Source organism: Podarcis gaigeae (genome assembly GCF_964106915.1).
Source record: "Podarcis gaigeae genome assembly, chromosome: 6".
Classification (NCBI taxonomy): domain Eukaryota; kingdom Metazoa; phylum Chordata; class Lepidosauria; order Squamata; family Lacertidae; genus Podarcis; species Podarcis gaigeae.
In genome coordinates, this window is record NC_139682.1 from 1,461,112 (window position 1) to 1,482,121 (window position 21,010).

At 46.3% G+C, this 21,010-nt stretch overlaps 1 protein-coding gene across 1 annotated transcript; it reads left to right on the forward strand.

Moving 5' to 3' along the window:
- Positions 1 to 5,467: 5,467 nt before the first annotated feature.
- On the forward strand, positions 5,468 to 14,049 carry LOC310847106 (actinia tenebrosa protease inhibitors-like). The gene is made up of 8 exons (XM_083744628.1): positions 5,468 to 5,573; positions 7,523 to 7,690; positions 8,845 to 8,997; positions 9,525 to 9,680; positions 11,705 to 11,842; positions 11,954 to 12,136; positions 13,507 to 13,683; positions 13,848 to 14,049. The coding sequence occupies exons 1-8, from the start codon at positions 5,486 to 5,488 to the stop codon at positions 13,871 to 13,873; spliced, it is 1,089 nt and encodes a 362-aa protein (XP_083600754.1). The 5' UTR covers positions 5,468 to 5,485; the 3' UTR covers positions 13,874 to 14,049.
- The last annotated feature ends 6,961 nt before the right edge of the window (positions 14,050 to 21,010 follow it).

The following is a 21,010-nucleotide window of genomic DNA, read 5'->3' on the forward strand; positions in this document are numbered from 1 at the left end:
GAACTTCATCCTATTGGAATGTGAGGAAGATATCTACATGTGCCTTGATTCTCTTCAATAAATCTATGTATGAGAACTTTGTAGAGTTTTGTCTCCATTTTCTCTAAAAAAAACTTAATCATAAATGACCAAGAGATATTATCAAAAGCTTTCTCCGCATCTAGAAAGACTAAAGTAGCCTGTTTTTCATTTCTTACTTCTAGATACTCAGTTAGATTAATTACCGTACATTTCTTATATTGCCTTTCATTTGTTGTCCTGGTATAAAACTGCCCTAGCCGCTGTGGACTGGCTCATTCAAAATCCTAAGTCTATTACCCAAAATTGTAGCAAATAGTTTATAGCCACAGTTCAATAATGGAATAGGTCTGTAATTTTTTGTCTTTGTTAAGTCACAGGCTTGTTTAGGAATCAAAGTAATAAAACGTCCTTCCAAGAGGCTGGAACCACCCCAGTCACCAAAATATTGTTCATAGTATTCTTAAGTGGTTCTGTAAGTGCATCCTGAAATTTATTGTAATAACTTGTGGTAAGTCCATCTGGCCCCAATGTCTTGCCCATCTTCTTTATTGCCATCTGCAATTCTGATATTGATATTGGTACGTTCAAAATTTGCTGATATATTGCCCCATAACTCTTTCTCTTTTCTTCGCACAGGAATGGAAACTAAGGGGAAGTGAGTCACTCAGCTAAATGCATCGTTTGAGAAGATCCCAACCCCAGAAACAGATGCCAATGTGTTGCCATGCCCCCTCCTTCTATCATTGGGGAGGCTGCTGGAATTATCTATCCCCAAATAAAACCTGGGCTTTCTTGCATCTGCTGAGTCTGGTTCTCATGTTGCATGACGTCAGGTGTCAAGGGGAATCCCCACATCCGCTACTGCCTCAGCGTGGGGAAAGCATTTCTCAAAGTCCCTGAGCTGCTGGGCTGGTGAGATGTGGGCCAGGAAGGGAAGAGGATATTTGTCAAGTGGGATTGCTATGAGGAATTATGAAAAAATGGAGCAAGCCATTGTGTCAGCGATGAAAGCATTGCTTGGCTGGGCTTGAGTCATTGACAATAATTTCTGATCAAATCCCACAAGCCTCAGCACCTCTGCCCATTTTCTCTACTGCCCATTTTCTCTGCCTGACAGGCACATATAAGCATTCTAAAACACAGACCAGTTGCTTCACCAGGCATCCTCAGTACATAAGATAAGGAGGTAGCTTTGATGTAGCTTTTGTTAATCTTTAGGTAGATCTTTTTTATTATTTATTTCTATGGAGTTTATTCAGGAAAATCATGGGGTTTTTTGTAAGAAAAGGCATGCGTAATATTGAACATGACCCTCTTGGGAGAAATGCAGTCACTGAACCGAAGACAGCAATACCCTCAATCCAATAAAATCAAATGGCATGATCTTTTGATTTATACTAGGTGACCAAAAAAATCAGAGGCTTCGCTAAGAGTCTTATTTTGCTAATTGCCCCAGACCTGGGAACCATGCACTGTGTGGTGAAGGAGGAGGAAGAGATGGTGGTTCCGTCTCCATTCTTTTTTTTTAAAAAATTATATCTTTATTGGTTTACAAATACAAAAAAGAAAACAAAGTTGTACATTCAAACTTCTTAATTACTTCTTAATTCCATTTTTTTTACTTCCCTCAATTTGTCTGAACTTCCTTCATTTTATAACTTTTAACACAATCCTACTTATTGTTATTTATTCTGGTAGCTTCAATTTCATTGTTTATACTTATTATTAGATTTTCACATCACAGAGCTTCCTTAAAACTTACAAACGTAATCTGGTTATCACTTAGCTTTTGCAAATATTGAATAAACTTCTCCCAATCTTCTGTAAATCTTTGATCTCGTCGATTCCGAATCCTTCCTGTCATTCTGTCCAATTCTGTCATAGTCCATCATTTTGGCTCTCCAATCTTCTATCGTAGGCAGCTCCTCTTGTTTCCATTTCTAGGTAGATCTCAAGGGCCAGGAAGAGAGTTCACAAGAAGATAGTAAATACTATCTTTCCTTGCCGTCCTTCCTTTCCTGTTTACTGTCTGTTTATGCATTTAGCAAACCCCGGAGGTTTATGACCTCCAGGGTTTGCTAAATGCATTCCTCCTTGATTCTTCTTTATTTGGCATAAAATATGTGTGCATGCTCAAAGTCATTCTTAGTAGCTAAAAAGATTTCTCTGATCTAACTTTGTACCCATGTGGTAATTTTTTGAAATGCTCAGAGGAAATCTGATTGGTAGAAAAATACTTTATTATTACTATTATCTTAAAACTTGTGCAAAATTGTGCAAAATGTGGCGTCATTAAACAGGATCTAATGACATAGCCCGCATACGATTAGAGGAGATCACTGTTATACAAATACAGACATGATATCTACCCGGACACTGAGGTCCAGCACCGACGACCTTCTGGCGTTTCCCTCGCTGTGAGAAGGCAAGTTACAGGGAACCAGGCAGAGGGCCTTCTCGGTAGTGGCACCCGCTCTATGGAACACCCTCCCACCAGATGTCAAAGAGAAGAACAACCACCAGACTTTTAGAAGACATCTGAAGGCAGCCCTGTTCAGGGAAGCTTTTAATGTTTAACAGATCACTGTATTTTAATACTTTGTTGGAAGCCGCCCAGAGTGGCTGGGGAAGCCCAGCTAGATGGGTGGGGTGTAAATAATATATTATTACTACTACTACTACTACTAATACTACTATTATTATTCTCAAATCAAAATAGATACACTACAAGTATGTGAGTGCATGGAAAGTAGCAACTAAAACCATATTTGCCATACAAATAATGGTTAGGGAACACAAGGTTACAAAACAAGGAGCCTTTCATACCAAAGGAGAGCATGCACCGAAAGTCATTGTAGCTCCCCGCTAGGCAATCCCATTGCCCCCAGGGGGAGGCAACATGACAATTCCTGGACATCCCATGAAGCTGAATGCTGGAAGACTCAGGAAAGATGAAATGAAGTCCTTCTTCATGAAGCACATTGTACTCTTGCAGAGCTTGAGCTTGTCCTTCTGCTTTCCCCAGGGAGAACTTGCTCTTTAGCTGTGAATCAGAGCAAACGTCAACCAGGTTGTTCTGGTGCTTCTCTAGAACAGAGAGAGAACGTGCTTGAGCCATCAAACTAGGACTTGGCGTTTGAGAATCAAAGAGGTCTTTGTACGTGTGCTTTTTCTGTGTAATCTGCTAGTTCAAGAACTACTAGTCCCAGAATTCTTTGTGCAGATGCAGGTGGGAAGAAACACACAGAACTGATGGCGAGGCAAGCCCAGCTAAGGGTATTGTTCTCAGCAATGATTATAGGATTTACAACACAGAATATAGGAGAGTTAATGGAGCCAGCCAGTTTTCTGCTGCCACCGAGGATACAGCCTGAAAATAACGGATTCAAATGACAAGGAAGGAAATTCTGGCGAAACATTAGGAAGAATTTTCTACTGTTAACAGCTGTTTGACTGTGGGACAGACTCCCTTGGAGGGTGGTGGACTTCATGGGAGGTTTGAAGCAGAGGTTGGGTGGCTTATGTCAAGGAGTCCTTAGCTGTGGTCCTGGCATTGCAGGGGGTTGGGTTCCCTTCCAGTGCCACAATTCTATGATCCTGAGAATACTCTCTACTTCACAAGTATCCTGCAGAACTTACTGAAATATTTCCTTATGAAATATTGCATCTCAAACAACAACCACCCTAAAACAACTTTTGGAAAAGATTATGTACTTTCTCCTGATCTATTTCATTCTCTCTCTCTCTCTCTCTCTCTCTCTCTCTCACACACACACACACACACACACACACACACACAAACAACAACACTGGCCCCTTGGAACAGAAGCATACAGTTCATTGCATCAAGATTTCATTTTTCTTTCAATGCACATATGATTTGGTCTAAGATGGCACCAAACATTGCATGTTCATAGCCAATCAGGGATTAAGTACGACAATACCAGGAAGCCAATTCAAAGTGAGATGAATGCCTCTGCTGTCACCCTCAGGAAGTGCTTGACAAGTGGCCGCAGAGTATTACGGCAGAGACATGTTCCACTCGTGCTCATGCATCTCATCTTTAGTGCCCTTGGAGATTGCATGCAATATTTCTTCTGCACTGCATCACAGTTCAAACGTGCCATAATGGACACGCGCACTTCTGACTGCCAGCTCTGCATCATGGAGACAAAGTGTTCCATCTACATGATAAGATCCCTATCAGTTGCACGCAACATCCTAGTGCCTTTGTGATTTTATCCATAAAACAATGCAAGTTCTAGAACAATGGGGGACACCTCAGGCCCTAGATATCTGCACTTGGAGCAGAAATGCTGCAGGCCTGTGGATTCTGGGTGGATTATTTTAATGGCCATTTTCGGCTCTCTTTTTTAATCCAGCTCATGCAGAATTCTGCTCTGGAACCTCTGCACTAAGCCACTTTTAGAGTCAGTCATCGCAGGCTCCCTAAAACCTGCTATTTGGAATTGACACAAAATTCAACCTGCTGAAATATCACAGTTTCATTTCCTTATTTCTGCCATAAAAATGCATACACATTTAGACATGCATAGATGTGTATAGATACCAAGCAGAGAAATTAGAATTATAGAATTGTAGAGTTCGAAGGGACCCCAAGGGTACTCTAATTAGGAATCACAGTTGAAGAATCCCTGGCAGGTGACCACCCAACCTCTGCTTTAAAAATCCCCAAGGGAAGAGGACTTCTATGTACCAGACACCAGATAAATAAAGAAAAGTGTGGATCTCTCTAGTGACAGAGGTCACAGAACTTTGCCCTCTGAGGGGGTCTTTTCTGGCTTGCTCCAGCTAAAATGAGCTTGAGACATCCTCATCATGGAAAGCGCAGGGCCCTTTGAGACCAACAACATGAGACTCTCCCAGTATGCGGCCAAGGACGAGAGGTCCAGGCAGTTCTTGAGAAATATTGAGCCCATTGGTTGATTCTCCTTCACTGGGGGTTTTTAAACAGAGGTTGGATGGCCATCTGTCATGGATGCTTTGGTTGAGATGCCTGGATTGCAGAGGGTTGGACTAGATGACCCTCTGGGTCCCTTCCAACCCTATAATCTCTCATCCAATCTCTCTTTAGAGATACCCAAGAACTGGATTTCCACTGCGCAGCCACCCCAAGGCTTCGTAGAGAAAGAAGTCCAGAGCCTTCTGCCAGTTCCTGGCTGTGCCCCTGCCTGGGAACTGAGGAGACCATAAATCTGCAAAACACCCTCCTCCATCCCCATCAGACCAAATTTTCCCTGGGCAGCAGCTGCTGCCAAATCCCTGCCCTGTCCTTCTCCCTCTCTGGAACATTTCAGCCTCTCTCCCAATCCCCTCCCTGAAGCTCCATTGTTCAGGGCTGGGCTGGGCTTCTTGCCTGAAGCCACCTGCCGTCCTGGTGAGGTCAGAGTATAATAAGGTGCTTCTGCCTGAGCCGTGGAGAGAACTCACTCCTGGGTCCACCATGCACCATCCTTCCAGCCTCTTCCTCCTGGCGGGGACACTTCTGCTCTTGCACCAGCTCCCTCTTGCACCTGCCAAGCTCATTGTGGGTGAGTGGCACCTCCCCTTTCCCTTCAGCACTCTCTTCTCTTTAAACCGGCCCTTCCAAGTGTCCCCCAATGCTCAGGGGTGACCCTGTTAACCTGCCTTGTCTCTCCTCATCATTAGCCTGGCCTTTTCTCCCGACACGTTTTTGATTTTACTAACCAGCTATGTTAATAAGTCCATTTTTATCCTTTGTTGCAGTGCCCCTAAAAGGCATGGGGCTCATAGGTCAGTGCCTACTCTGCCTATTTGGTCATCTGGCACAGCTTTCCTTGGATTGTGGCCACCAGCCTTCCTTCCCCTTTTGCTGCAGGGTGGAAAAGAAAGGTTAATGTTATGCTAGTCTGCATCAACAGAGGTCTGGTGTCCAGATGAAGGGAAGGAAAAGTACCACCCTTTTTTGCCCTGGTTGGACCCCCACCTACAGCACTGTGCCCAGTTCTGGGTGCCACAATTTAAGAAGGAAGTGGACAAGGTGGAACATGTGCAACTGAGATGATCAAGGGTCTGCAAACCAAGTTGAGGGAGCTGGGTATGATTAGCCTGGAGAAGAGGAGACTGACAGGTGACCCCAGAGCAACCTTCAAATATCTGAAGGAATGCCAGATGGAAGATGGAGCAGGCTTCAGAGGGCAGGATCCAAACCAATGGTGACAAGAAAGGAGATTACTAAACATTAAGAAGAACTTTCTGAGAGTAAGAGATGTTTGACAGTGGGACTGACAACCTCAAAGGTGGTGGGCTTCAACTTTTGCCTGGTCAAAAATGAGCCACACACTGGCCTTAGGAGCACAGGAAGCTGCTCTGCCTGTCAGTCCATGGAATCATAGACTTGTAGAGTTGGAAGGGACCCCGAGGGTCATCCAATCCAACCCCCTGCAGTGCAGGAATCTCAGCTAAAACATCCATGACAGATGGCCATCCAACTTCTGCTTAATAACTTCCTCCCAAGGGAGACCACACCACTGTCAAACAGCTCTTGCTCTCAGCAAGTTCTTCCTGATGTTTCATCAGACTCTCCTTTCTACACCAGCCTGAGTGGCCAGTGCCTTTCTAGGGTGTCAGACAGCTAATTGTCCAATATTTCATTGAGACATGTTGTTGCATTGTGAAATATCCAGAAGTCTCTGGTGACAGCAAGCCAACTACAATTCTGGTGGCATTTGAGTCTGTTGAGGTGGCCAAGTGAAAAGGGAGGCAGGGCTTGCTTCTGCACCTCCAACCCTGAAGGAGAAAAGGGGGCTTCAGCGGGCGACACAGGCTGCACAACTCTTTAAGACGCAACTTAAAGTACCCACGCTCCTGCGCTTCTGACTTCCTCCAAGAACCTCATGCCTGTGTCTCCCTGCATCTCCCTGGGACAGAATGCCACCAAAGCCTGTTTTTGAATGGCAGGTAGGGTGGTGCTACCTGCTGAGTAAGACAGAAGAAATACTTTCAGCCCAATCTGAGAATCATAGAATTGTAGAGTTGGAAGGAATCCCAAGGGGCTTCCAGTCACAGCTGTCAACTTTTCCCTTTTCTTGCGAGGAATCCTATTCAGAATAAGGGGATTTCCCTTTACAAAAGGGAAACGTTGGCAGCTATGCTTCCAGTCCATCTCCCTGCAGTGCAGGAATCACAGCTAAATAATTCCTGACCAGAGACCATCCAACCCCTTTTTGAAAACCTCCCCCCCAAAAAAGCCTTCTTAGAAAGTTCAGTCCACTGCTCAACAGTTCTTACTGTCAGAAAGTTTTTCCTAACGTTTAGCCAGACCCTCTTTCCTTGTCGTCTGAATCCATGGATTCAGGTCCTCCCCTCTGCAGCAGGAGAAAGCAAGCTGTGCTTTTGGGGCTGCCTTCAGAGGACTTTGCAAGTCTATTGCTAGCCTTGCTCCTCCAACATCAGAAGTTCTGGGATCTAAATTCTGTATATTGTTTTCGACTCTGTTGCGTCTCTTCTCATCCCGCAGATATCTGCAGACTTCCTCCTCAGAGAGGCAACTGTCTGGCCCTGTTCATTCGCTGGTACTACAACCCGAGGGTCGGGAGGTGCCTGGTTTTTGTTTATGGGGGCTGCTTAGGGAATGCCAACAACTTCCACAGTCGCAGCGCCTGTGAACGCCGGTGCATGCGCCCAGGTAAGACCCCGAGACAAACGCTCAGGTGGAGGCGGAGGGAGGAGCCAAAGATTTTCAGCCAAAATCATTGGAATAAGTGGAGCTGTGAGAATAAGAGGGTTGGGCCAAGAAGAGAGGTCCTCATGCAGATCAGGAATGGGTAAAGAAACAGGAAGCAGAGAGCAGGAATATTTGGAGGGATGTAGAAAGTGGGGTCCCCAAGGATTGGCACTGGGACCTGAACTTGCTGACGTGTTCATAAATGGCCTAGAATTAGTGGGGAGCAGTGAGTTTGCTGACAGTACTTTCAGGGTTAAAAAGCGATTGTGAAGAGCTCCAGAAGAACCTCTCCAAACTGAGTGAATGGGAGGTAAAATGGCAAATGCAATTCAGTGTAAACAAGAGTCAAGCGATTCACATTTAAGACCACTCCAAAATTGCAGTTGCACATAGATGTTCCAAATAACTCAGTTAAGGCCTTGACTCATTGGGCAGCAGCTACAAAAATGGCAGATTCCATCCTAGGGATCACTAGGAAATGAATTGGAAATGAAATTTTAAATATCATAAAGCTGTTCATTGCGGCTCCTGTCCAACAACAGAGGTATTTACTTGCAAGTAAAGAAAGTAAGCTTTTAGCACAGCAGTCCAATGATACAAACTCAGCAGCTAGGAAAGAGCAGAGGAACTGCAAGAATAAACCCAACAGGTTTCTCCTCCCCCCCCCCACAAGCTTTAAGCAGAGGTGGAGAAGGCTCAGCTTCTCACGAGAAATCCCTGTCCCAGTGAGCCTTCCAGACCTGGAGGCAAACTCTTTCCCGGGGGGCAGGGGAGTCTCCTTCCTATTCTCTATGTGTCATCTCTCCCTGAGAGGAAGCCCTTCTTACATTCTGGAAATTAAAGAATCAGGAATGCCAGGAAGGTCAACAGCAAGGTCACTCTGTGCTGGCTGCAAAAGTCTCTGGCCCAGAGAGAGAGAGAGACAATGGCCACACACTGCATGGGGTGGAAAGAAAATGACAGCAGAGAAAGTCACTGAAGCCAGCAAGTGCTCTGAGACGTTTTGGGTTACTTATCGTAAATCAGCCCACATAGTTTGCTGGTTAGGAAGGGCTTGTAATTTCCCAGGAGGTCATACCAGCGAAGGAGTCAGCCTGCCCCATGTTCTCTTCCAGCAACAACTCTTCCAGTCAAGCCTGGCACATGTCCTGCTCGGGTTGAAGGTGAGGTGATGTGTGGCCAGTTCTGCTCCACGGATGCCAGCTGCCCAGGGAACGAGCGCTGCTGCCGGACCATCTGTGGGCGACAGTGCCGGCTCCCTTCCGAAGGTAAGGGCAAAGGGAGGTTGCAGTTCTGGTTTTGGGGACCCTCGGACAGGAGATGCCAGGAGAGAAGAAGACCAGCACCCAACTCAATTCTGCCCCAAAGGCGCCCTTGGCAACCCATCTCCACGGACCCTCTCATCTTGTGCCAGGGATGGGGAAAGTTTAGCCTTTAGGATGTTCCTGTGCTCTAGCTCCCGGCATCCTCTGCAGCCAGCATGGCCAATGGTCAGGGATGAGGGAAGTGGAGTCTAAAAACATCTGGAGGGTTAGAGTTGTCCTCCGCGACTGGAGGCAGAAATATTTCTGAATCCCAGTGGCTAGAAACCACAAGAGGGGAGAGGCTCTTGTGCAGGTTGGCATCTTGTTGGCCACTGTGAAAGCAGAAGGCTGCTCTGATCCAGCAGCTTCCTCTTGTGTGTTCTTAGTGTCATCCTGGCACATCAGCCACATGTGATCTGCCCAAAGGTTCTCCGTGGCCTTCGCAGAATCGCCTTCTGCCTTCCCACCTGTTGCTCCCCCTTCCTCCCCAGCCATCCCCGGATACTGCCCAAGGACGCAACGCCGGCTGGACCGCCCCTGCTCGACCAGCTGCTCAACCGACTTGGACTGTGGCTTCGGTCTCCACATCCCAAGGAGGAAGTGCTGCAGATACGGATGCCACCAGCTGTGTGTAAAGGCTGAGGAAGGTACGGCTTTTCCAGCAAGGACAAAGAACAGCTGGGCGATGCGTGGGAACCCAATCAGAATGAAAAGAAAAAGTGGTTGGGTGCCACTCCCTGACTCTCCACTTTCAATGGGTGCCAATTTGGGGGGGGGGGTATCATTCAGTTTGCATTTAAAGGGAAAACAACCTAATTCACACTTGCTGAACTAAGACACCAACCGAAATGCAGCTCTCTGTTAAAGTTCACAATTGTCTGGATTTTGTGATGCAACTCTGCAACAGAAAATTCCTTACTGAAAGGAGAAGGGTGCAAAACAGTACAGTGGTACCTCTAGTTGTGGATGCGATCCATTCTGGGGTGCCGTTTGCACCCAGAAAAGTCCACAACTAAAGCGGCACTTCTGCACAAGCGTGGAGTGCGATAGAGCGCTTCTGCACATGTGTGGAGCATGCAGAACGCTTCTGAGCATGTACGAAGTGTACAGAATGCTTCCGCGCGTGTGGCATGGCAAAACCCAAAAGTATACACTTCCGGGTTTGCCGCATTCACAATCTGAAAATCCGCAACGTGAAACAAACGCAACAAGAAGTATGACTGTAGTAGAAATAATGTACCAAACTGCACTGTATCAGGGGAAATTTGTTGCAAACATTGGCAGCATTGCATACTCCAGTTTTCATAAACTGTTGTGCAAAGTGATAGGGAAATGGAGAGAATGTTCAGGGTAAAGGAGAAATAAGTTTGGAAAAGAGAAAGCCCACCCTGAGAGATTGCTCTATCCTTCAGTATCAAGATGTGTTATGATTAAGGGCAGGGAAGAAATGAGATTCAGCTCACACTTAAAATCAAGCCCGTTTCCTTCATGCTTTCCAAAACAATATGCAAACTGAAACACAGCCATCCTTCAAAATTCACACAGCTCCGAATTTTGCAATACAGTTCTCCAACCACAGAATGTGAACAAAAATGCATATGACAGGGTAAAGTGTGCATTAAAAAGGCATATGCTTGTGAAAACAGCATACATAAAATGTGTTGTATTAAGGAAAATTTTCTTTGCAAAAGCGTGTATATTAAGCATTCCAGGCCTGAGTTGTGTGTGTGTGAGAGGGGACTACATTTCCACCACCCTGATTTCAGAACCCTTATTCTTGCAAAAATACTAGGTCTTGTGTTTGTGGCTCTGAAAGCCCATTGAGATCATCAGGAGGAAGAGAGCCTGTCCTGGCAGCTGGTGGGAGGAAGGAGCAGAGCCTGTTACGGAGAGACTCAGACTCTCCATCGGGCTTCCTCAGCAAAAGTATGGCTGGTTGTAGAGCCTCCTTGGTCAGGGGCAGTGTGCTTCTGCATACCAGCTGCTGGAAACGGAGGGCTGTTGCCTTCAGGCCCTGCTTGTGGGCTTCTCCAATGGGGCGTCTGGTTGGGCACCATGAGAACAGGAAGCTGGACTAGATGGGCTCTTGGCCTGATCCTACCACAGAGTTCCTCCTATGTTCTTGACTAGGCTCATGTCTCACCGGGCACCAACAAAGCTTCTCCTTGTAGAATCATGCAACTGTAGAGTTGGACAGCCATCTAGCCCACCCCCCCCCCTGTGATTCAGGAAGCACGTATTTTTCGCTCCATAAGACTCACCTTTTTCCTCCTAAAAAGTAAGGAGAAATGTCTGTGCGTCTTTTGGAGCGAATGTGTGGTTGATCGCTGGCTCCCTTTCCGGCTCCTTGCCCAGGCCTCATTTGTTGAATGTTCTGCAGACGGAGGCTGTTTGTTCCCCCAGCGACATGTGACTGGCTGGTTAGATTATCTGTCTGGAAACTGTAGAAAGGGCTCCCTTTCCTTTCCTAAAGAAACTGCAGAACTGTGAGTTGAACCCCATAAAAACAGGATTTTTTCCCTTTGCAAAATAAGCTCAACGACTTTGAGCTGATCCTCAAAAAACAGAGATTTCCCCCTTTCCTCCTCTAAAAGCTAGGCACATCTTATGTCAGGTGTGTCTTGTGGAGTGAAAAATACAGTAGTTCTCTTCTCCAACTCTTTTCTTCCAGAGCACCCTGGCGTGTGTCCCAAAAGGGAACTGGTGTACACCTTTGTGCCCTGCAATGATACCTGTAAAGATGACCGAGACTGCCCCCTCAAACAGAAGTGCTGCTTCACTGGGTGCAGCCTGGGCTGCCTGGACTCAGGTACTGGCAAAGCCACACCCCTTTCCTCACACCTTTTCCTCTTGGGGTACCCGGGCAGTAGCACACAGCTAGTCAGCCCACACCCCAAACCTTCCCTTCTTCTTCCTACAGTCCGTAGTGACCGGTGCCAGTTGCCTCCTGATGGTGGACCATGCTACGGCTACATGCCACGATACTACTACAGCCCATCACAGAAGAGGTGCCTGCGGTTCATCTACGGCGGCTGCAGGGGCAACAGCAACAGGTTCAAAACCAAGAAGGCATGCGAGAAGGCCTGCGGGAAAATCAGCCCAGGTACAGCACATGCCTTTCATGCACTGCCCAAACCTCCTTGAAAGGGAGTCACAACCCACATGTCAGAGGAACACAATTGTGCTCAAAGAGGCTTCTTAAAAGGGCACATGATGCATTCTAAGCATCTCTTCAATGCACATTTAAAGCATGTGACTTCCCCCACAGAATCCTGGGAACTGTAGTTTGTTAAGAGGACTGGAAAAGATAGCTCTGTGAAGGAAAGCTGAAGTTCCCAGGATGTGCATTGAGTTTGCTTTTAGGAATATTATTTATTTGTCTTGCCAAAGCCACTGCAAAACAAAATACATAAAACAGAATGAAATACATTAAACAGAACCGTGTAAACACTGCACAGCTAAAATATTTATTAAAATCAGGCGTTCTGTCAGATAAGGGTCTGCTCCCCTGAAGAATTTAACTTACCATTCCCCCAAATTTTTGTCCTTGAAATTGCAGATCTAAGGGCAAAATGAGCCTCTTTTTCAGAGGTATTGGGGGGCCTGTCCTCCAATAAAATCCGCTACCCAATCAATGGCTCAACTATGAGATTTAAACCTTTGAACAAGGTTGCTCTTCAGTCTTCATAGATTGAGCAAACCAGGAAGTTGTAGGGTAAATCTTCAGCCACATGACCAAACTCTCCATTCAGAAGGAATCTGGCGATATTGTCCTTCAACTACGGCAGTGTGCATGGGGCTGGAAGTGTGGGGCTGTAAAGGCTTTCTCCATTTGACAATTTAGCCTGCATGACTTTCTCCCGCCCTTCTGTTCAGGTCCAGTTCCTGTTCTTGCGTGCGTACTTACTCTTTATTACTGCTGTTATTTATTACATTTTTATACTGCCCTGTGTCCACAATTTCAAGGCAGCTCATAACATAAAACCACAATATAAAAACACAAAATAGATAATAAAAATAAAAGCAAGAACAACCCGACTCCCCAACACATTGTAAAAGGTCATAGGATGTCAATCAACCAAAGGCCTGGTTAAAGAGGAACGTTTTTGCCGGGTCCCTAAAGGTGTATAATGAAGGCGCCAGGCAAACTTCCCTGGAGGTAGCATTCCACAGATGGGGGGCCACTGCAGAGAAGGCCCCGTTCTCGTGTTGCCACCCTATGGACCTCTTGAGAAGGAGGCACACGAAGGAGGGCCTCAGAAGATGATCTCAGGGTCCGAGTAGGTTCATATGGAGAGAGGCAGCCTTTTGCCTCCCATTGATGTATGAGTTATTTCTATATGGTGCTAATGCTTTTGCTCTCTTGTTTTTTTATGGGCAGAGAGGGGTGTTTTATGTCGACTTTATATTCTGCATTCATTTGCTATACAATTGTGTGTGTATCCACCACCACTTTTTCTACTTCCACCCCAGAGGTTTGCGAGCTGCCCAGTGAGACTGGCCCATGTCGCGCTTACTCAGAATTCTTCTACTACAATTCAACTCTTTCCTCCTGCAAGAAGTTTGTTTATGGCGGTTGCAAAGGGAATGACAATCGGTTTTACACGAGACTGGAGTGCAAAATGGTCTGCGGAACTTCAAGTAAACCAGGTGAAAAAGAAAGAGGAGCTGTCCTTCAGGGATGGGACTGGCTTGGGAAACGGACAGGAGATGGGGTCTCCATCATCTGCCCTGCTGGCCATGGACTCTTGTGTGCCAGTTCAAGGCGAGAGTCTCCTTCCTGCCCTTTAACTCTCTCTCTTTCCTTTCCACAGCAAACTCCACCACAACATCTGATTGAGCCATCCATTGACATACTCCCTTGTCTGCACGATTCTCCAAACTGACCCCTCAAAGTCGGAGGAAGAGACACCAACCTGGTACCCTGCCCTGGGGCCCTCACCTCCCTCCCACCTCCACCTTCAGGGAGGCTGGTGGGGTCAACTCTGCTCTCCAAAAATAAAGACATGAGATGTTCAGCTGCATCCTCTGAATCTGGTTCTTGAGTTAACATAAAAGTCTGGCCGCTGGATCAGACCAAAGGCTTACATAAGAACATAATGTAAGAGCATAAGGTGAATTGGCTGGATCAGGCCAATGGGGGCCCCTCTAGTCCAGCGTCCAACCAGATGCCCTAATGGGAAACCAGCAAGCAGGATTCAAGCACAAGAGCAAGAGGGGAGAGAATTCAGATTCAGAAGCACCCCTGCCTCTGGTTAAGGAAAGCATAGCTCTTGGGGCTTGTAGCCATCAATAGCCTTCTCCCCCTCCAGGAATTTATCCAATATAATAATAATAATAATAATAATAATAATAATAATAATTTTATTTATACCCCACCCCAGCCAAGACTGGGCTCAGGGTGGCTAATACCAGATATAAAACAATTGATTAAAATACAACTTAAAAAACAAGATTAAAATACAACATTAAAACATTAAAATGAATCATAGAATCATAGAGTTGGAAGAGACCCCAAGGGCCATCGAGTCCAACCCCCTGCCAAGCAGGAAACACCATCAGAGCACTCCTGACATATGGTTGTCAAGCCTCTGCTTAAAGACCTCCAAAGAAGGAGACTCCACCACACTCCTTGGCAGCAAATTCCACTGTTGAACAGCTCTCACTGCCAGGAAGTTCCTCCTAATGTTTAGGTGGAATCTTTTTTCTTGTAGTTTGGAACCATTGCTCCGTGTCCGCTTCTCTGGAGCAGCAGAAAACTGCTGCTCCGCGCAGGGAAAGTAGGCGTAGACTTGGCGTCAAAGTGCTTTTGTGCTGGAAGAAGTTTAAGAAACACCCACTGACGGATTCTGCTAGCGACTGAACAGCCACGAAGTGAAGGGCTGTCCAGGCAGGAAAGGTTTGACCAGGCTAACTAGCCAGGCAGGGTAGCAACTTACGCACGAGCAACCCCCATACATTCATTACAGCTTCCTATTAGACTCATTGCATTATTATTTCTACAGTTTTTTGACACACAGTTCCAAGTTATTGCATTTCTTTCTTTGTTTTTGTCAGATATTAAAAAACCTTATATTTGTTGTTCTACAATGATCATTCTATTTCTATTTCTAGAATAGAATAGACAAAAGCAGCACTTGGAATTGGTCCCAGAAACTAATCGGCAGCCGATACAGTCAGGCCAGGATCAGTTCAATACAGACATACCTCAGAAGTCAAACGGAATCCGTTCCGGAAGTCCATTTGTCTTCCAAAAAGTTCAGAAACCAAGGCACAGCTTCCAATTGGTTTCCGATTACGCAGGTGTGCCGGAAACAATAGCGGAAGCCGTGCCGGACATTCAGCTTCCAAAAAAACTTCGGAAACCAAAACACTCACTTCCGGTTTTCGGTCATTCGGGAGCTGGAACGTTTGACTCCCAAGGTTTTGGGGAACCAGATACAACCAGATATGCTCAAACCACCTTGACTGAGTGAGCAAGCTTGCCGCCGAATTTTGCACCAGCTGAAGTTTCCGAACCATATTGAGGCAATTGGGTAAGACCAACTCCACCCTTCTCAGCCCCCCCACGTTCCAGTGATACAGACCAGCTCAACCTCCTCATCTACATGGATCATGGATCAGGGAGGCCTTACTCTGAGCCAATTTAGCACTCAGCATTCAGCAGCCACTTGGGACATGGGTGGCGCTGTCGGTTAAACCACAGAGCCTAGGACTTGCCGATCAGAAGGTCAGCGGTTCGAATCCCCGCGACGGAGTGAGCTCCCGTTGCAGGTCCCAGCTCCTGCTAACCTAGCAGTTTGAAAGCACATCAGAATGCAAGTAGATAAATAGGTACCACTTCAGCAGGAAGGTAAGCAGCATTTCCGTGTGCTGCTCTGGTTCGCCAGAAGCGGCTTAGTCATGCTGACCACATGACCTGGAAGCTGTACACCGGCTCCCTCGGCCAGTAAAGGGAGATGAGCGCCGCAACCCCTGAGTCAGCCACAACTGGACCTTATGGTCAGGGGGCCCTTTATTCAGCACCCACAGACCTGATAGGATAACTGACTGATAGGACAACTGCAATTCCCCAGGTTGAGGTGAGCATGTTCTAGAGGTCAAGCTTTTTCTCAACCTAGATCCCAGGATGTATTAACTGCTGGGGGCAGCTCTGCAGGTCAGATGCTCAGCACCGGGGCTGCAAAAGAAATCCGGCCTTGGACTTTTGCCTCTGATTGCCCAGGTTCATTGTGTGGAGACTCAGTCTCTAGTTATCACTGCATGGCAACAATTGTCCTCCCTCCATCTTCAGGGAGGTTGCTGGGATCGTCTTCACTCTCCAGGATAATAATGATAATAATAATAATAATAATAATAATAATAATAATAATAATAATAATAATATTATATACCCCGCCCTCCCCAGCCAAGACCGGGCTCAGGGTGGCTGACAACCGACATAAAACAAATTGATTAAGATACAACTTAAAAACAAGATTAAAAGACAACATTAAAATGCAGCCTCATTTCAGTAGGAACTCAAATCAAAAACTTTGTGGGGATGAAAATGTCAAGTCTTCACCAAGGCTAACTATCCAGACTGGTCCTACGTGGGCCAGAAAAAAGCCAGAGAAGTCCCCAAATAGGAGTTCCATCACAGAAGGAGAAAGGAAAAAGGAAAAAGGGGAAGGGGATCAAGTTGATTCCAAGCCAAAGTTCTTGAAGCTGCCTGCCTCTGCAGCCTATCCAAAGCCCGCCTTTTCCTGCTGACCCTCCCCACATCAGAAAAGCAAGCAGCCCACCCCCTCACCCCACGTAGCAGGGCAGTGTAAAGGGGTCCTTGGTCCTGGTATGAATTGTGAGGGAAGAGGCAAGTGCTATTTATTTCCAAGGTGGCACCCAATGCAGGCCTGCAGCAGGGCAACTTCCGGTCTGGAGTGGTGCCAGCATCATGGTGCCCTCTTCTCTGACCCTTGGCCATGCTGGCAAGGGCTGGTGGGGGATGGAGCCCAACAACAGCTGGAAGGCACCCTGCTTGTTTGTTTATAAAAAACAATTATAGATCACTGCATCATTAAAAACATACATGACAGCAGTTTACAAGAATAAAACAAAAGCTACACAATAAAAACCATGGAAGAGTTAGAAACAGCCATCCATTAACCACTGTGGATGGATGTATTGTTAATTGCCTGCCAAGACCTTGTGGGATAGTTTATTTTATTTTCATTTTCTATTAATTTATTAATTTATTATTTTTTAAATTTATTTAACATAATTATTACAAAATATTGCAAATACATACATACATATATATTTCTGATAAGCACACATATACAAAAAAAGAACAAAAGAGATAAAGGAAGAAAAGAAGAAAGAAAAAGAAAAAATAAAGAGAAGGAGGAGAAGAAGAAGAAAAGTTGGAAGAATTTCTTCCAAATTTATACTACAAATATCTCAATAATAAAACTTCCATCACTTACACTGCACTTCCTATATACATTTTAAGCAAGATTGTATCCAGCAGAAGTTTCAAAGTTGGCACAGAATCTCCAGTGGCAGGGTGTTCCACAGGACTGAGCTGATGACACTCCTCTTGCCCACTCTCCCTGGCAACCATTGCTGGGGCCACTGGGCGCTGGGGCTCCAAAAGATCCTGAGAGCCTCAGGCTGGACAAGGCTGCTGTACTGTTTCTGCACTGGCAGGAGAGGAGAAACAGAGTCAGGACCAATAGCTAAACTAATGGGAACAGAAGAGAGTCCCTTTGAGCAGGACCGTCTTAAGCATATCAGGCGACGTGGTGCGAAGTTCCCTCTGGTGCTCCCCCCCCCATTTCCCAGAGATTTTTAGGGAGGACGGCGCTGCCGGCGGGGCTGGAGGAGGCGGGCAGCAGCTGGAGGGCGGCTCCTCCGGCGGGGAAGAGGCGGAGGCTGTACGCGGCGCCACCCGCCACAGCTGGCCACTTTGTGCCGCAGTGGCCACGGCAGATGGAGGCTCCAGGCGCGGCGCGGTGCTGCTTCGGCGTGGCATGGCAAGGGCAGCGAGCTGATGCCGGTGTTGGGATGTGTCCAGGGAGACAGGGGCAATTGGCAGGCCCCAGCTGGCTCCAGCCACCGGCCGGCAGCCGGGCAAACTCCGGTTCTTAGAACAGCATCTATCAGCGACTCGAGCCTCGGAAAACTTCAGAGACTGAGCACGCTCTAACTGGCAGAGTGAATAACTTTTCACATTCTTAAAAAAACCTGAAGCATTTTTACTTGGTATTATAGGTCAGGACATTAATAGGCAAGATGTTAAATTGTTTTTATATGCAACAACTGCGGCAAGAGTATTATTAGCCCGGAAATGGAAACAAGAAGAAATTAATGGACTACGCAGAATTGGACAAAATGACAGGAAGGATTTGAAACCTGCAGGACCAGAGATTTACAGAAGGTTGGAAGAAGTACCGTATTTTTCGCTCTATAAGATGCATCAGACCATAAGACACACCTAGTTTTTGGAGGAGGAAAACAAGAAAAAAAATATTCTGAATCTCAGAAGCCAGAACAGCAAGAGGGATCGCTGCGCAGCGAAAGCACGGTACCCCTCCCCCCCCGGGACCAGCACACGGAGGCTGGATGCAGCGCCTCCCGGCTGTTAGGATATAGTTCCATTCCACCTTTAGAACAGATGTGTGGATTGTTGTAAGTCACATGCCTGTTTACTTCCAGCACAATCGGCTGGGAACTTCCCTTGTGCATTGCTTTTGCTATACTGTGTTTTGCTTGGAGGCGAAGGGAAGCAGACATGTTTTTTCTTTGTTCCTGATGCTGAATAAACACCTGTAAATATGCTTGCATATGCCTCTGTCCACCACTTCCGTTGTGAAAAGTTATTGCTCAGGAGGCTTTGCGTGGCTATCCTTGAAGCCAGGAGAGCAATAGGAATCAGTGCACAGCGATCCCTCTCTCTCTCGTGGCTTCAGGGATAGCTGCGCAGCCTGCATTCGCTCCATAAGATGCACACACATTTCCCCTTACTTTTTAGGAGGGAAAAAATGAGTCTTACAGAGCCAAAAATGCGGTATATGAATTATTTGAAGAGCAACTGTAATCAACAAATTACGCTAGTAGGGCTACAAGAAGTTTTGTAAGGAGAAATATACAAAGTGTTACAAAGTATAAAAAGATAGAGATATTGGTTATGAGTTTGAAATGTAATAGGGAAGATAAGAAATGCATACTGAGAGATTAGATTGGAAAACTTTCAGACAGGATTGATGGAAGTCAAAAATTTGAATAAGATGTAAAAGTATGTTTAAGTACTGTTGAAAATGATATGTTAAAAAAACTAATAAAAATTATATTTTTTAAAAAAGAATAACTTTTCACAACAGAAGTGGTGGACAGAGGCATATGCAAGCATATTTACAGGTGTTTATTCAGCATCAGGAACAAACAAAAAACATGTCTGCTTCCCTTCATCTCCAAGCAAAACACAGTATAGCAAAAGCAATGCACAAGGGAAGTTCCCAGCAGATTGTGCTGGAAGTAAACAGGCATGTGACTTACAACAATCCACACATCTGTTCTAAAGGTGGAATGGAACTATATCCTAACAGCCGGGAGGCGCTGCATCCAGCCTCTGTGTGCTGGTCCCGGGGGGGGGGTACCATGCGGCATGGTCCGTGTCCAGTCCAAGGCTGAAGCGGGGTCCAAGACAGGGAGTCGGGCGAGGTCAGGAACTCTGGCAGAAATCAGGACAGGGTGCCGGCAGGAACAGGCAACCAACAATGTTGCTACCGCAACCTGGGATTGGGCGGGCTGGGCTTTATCTCCTCTGAGGCATAGGGCGGCCCCGATCCTCAGGTGACTCGCCTCTCCTGGCCTGGAGGTGAGCACTCCTCCTGCAAGAACTTAGTTCCCTCCGCCTCTCTGCCCTGAGCCTCTGCAGCTCAGGAGAGGTTGGAGGGTTACTGGACCCAGAGGCAACCTCAGCTTCCTCTGACGGGGCTGAGAGGGGAGCACCTGCAGGCAATGGGTCCACGATCACCTCTGCAGCCAGAGTGGATTCAGCTGGTATCTGCTCCTGAGGATCCGGCACAGGTGAGGGCCCTCTGGTTCAAGCCCCTGCCCTGGCTCAGCCGGCCCTGGAGGCGGGGACTCCTGTGCAGGCTGGGATTCCTCAGGTTCAGCCTCTGAATCCGATTCCCAGGCCATCACACTCCGCCTCTTCCCTGGCGCCCTCCAGAACTTGGCACCCTGGCACCCCGTGCCACTAGCCTCTATGGGTAAGACGGCCCTGCCTTTGAGGAATTTATTAAGAAAGGAGAGGATCCCCAGAAGCCCTTTTTATTGGGTATAGTGGGTAGAGAGATACCGAGACAAGATAAAAAATTCTTATATGCAACAACTGCGGCAAGAATTTTGTTAGCCCAAAGATGGAAACAACAGGAGTTACCAACAAAAGAAGAGTGGCAGATGAAAATGATGGACTTTGCAGAACTGGCGAAACCGAAGGGGAAGAATCCGGAACCAGCGAGACCAAGCATTCCAAAAGGACAGGAACAAATTTATATTATATTTGAAAGACAACTGTAAGCAATTAACATCATTAGCAGGGTTATCTGAAGATCTGTAAGGTGAAATTGCTACCTATTCAGGTTGTGTAATTTTAGGTAATGATATATCAAGGTTAGGAAACGAAGCAAAATGTAAAGATGTAAAGTTTAATTTTGTAAACCCTCAGACGGGAGGGAAGTCGAGCCAAAGAGATGAAGTAAGAGGGTACAATGTTACATAAAGTGATTATATGTAAAACCAATAAAATTCATAGAAAGAAAGAAAGAAAGAAAGAAAGAAAGAAAGAAAGAAAGAAAGAGTGTTATGTATTGAGCTGATTCCTAGAACAATAGGATCCAGAATGCAGCAGTCTGATTGGTCCACAGGAGCCACCCAATCCAGCTCCAGGTGGAAGTGAATCAGCAACCTGATTGGCCTGCAGGAGCAGCCA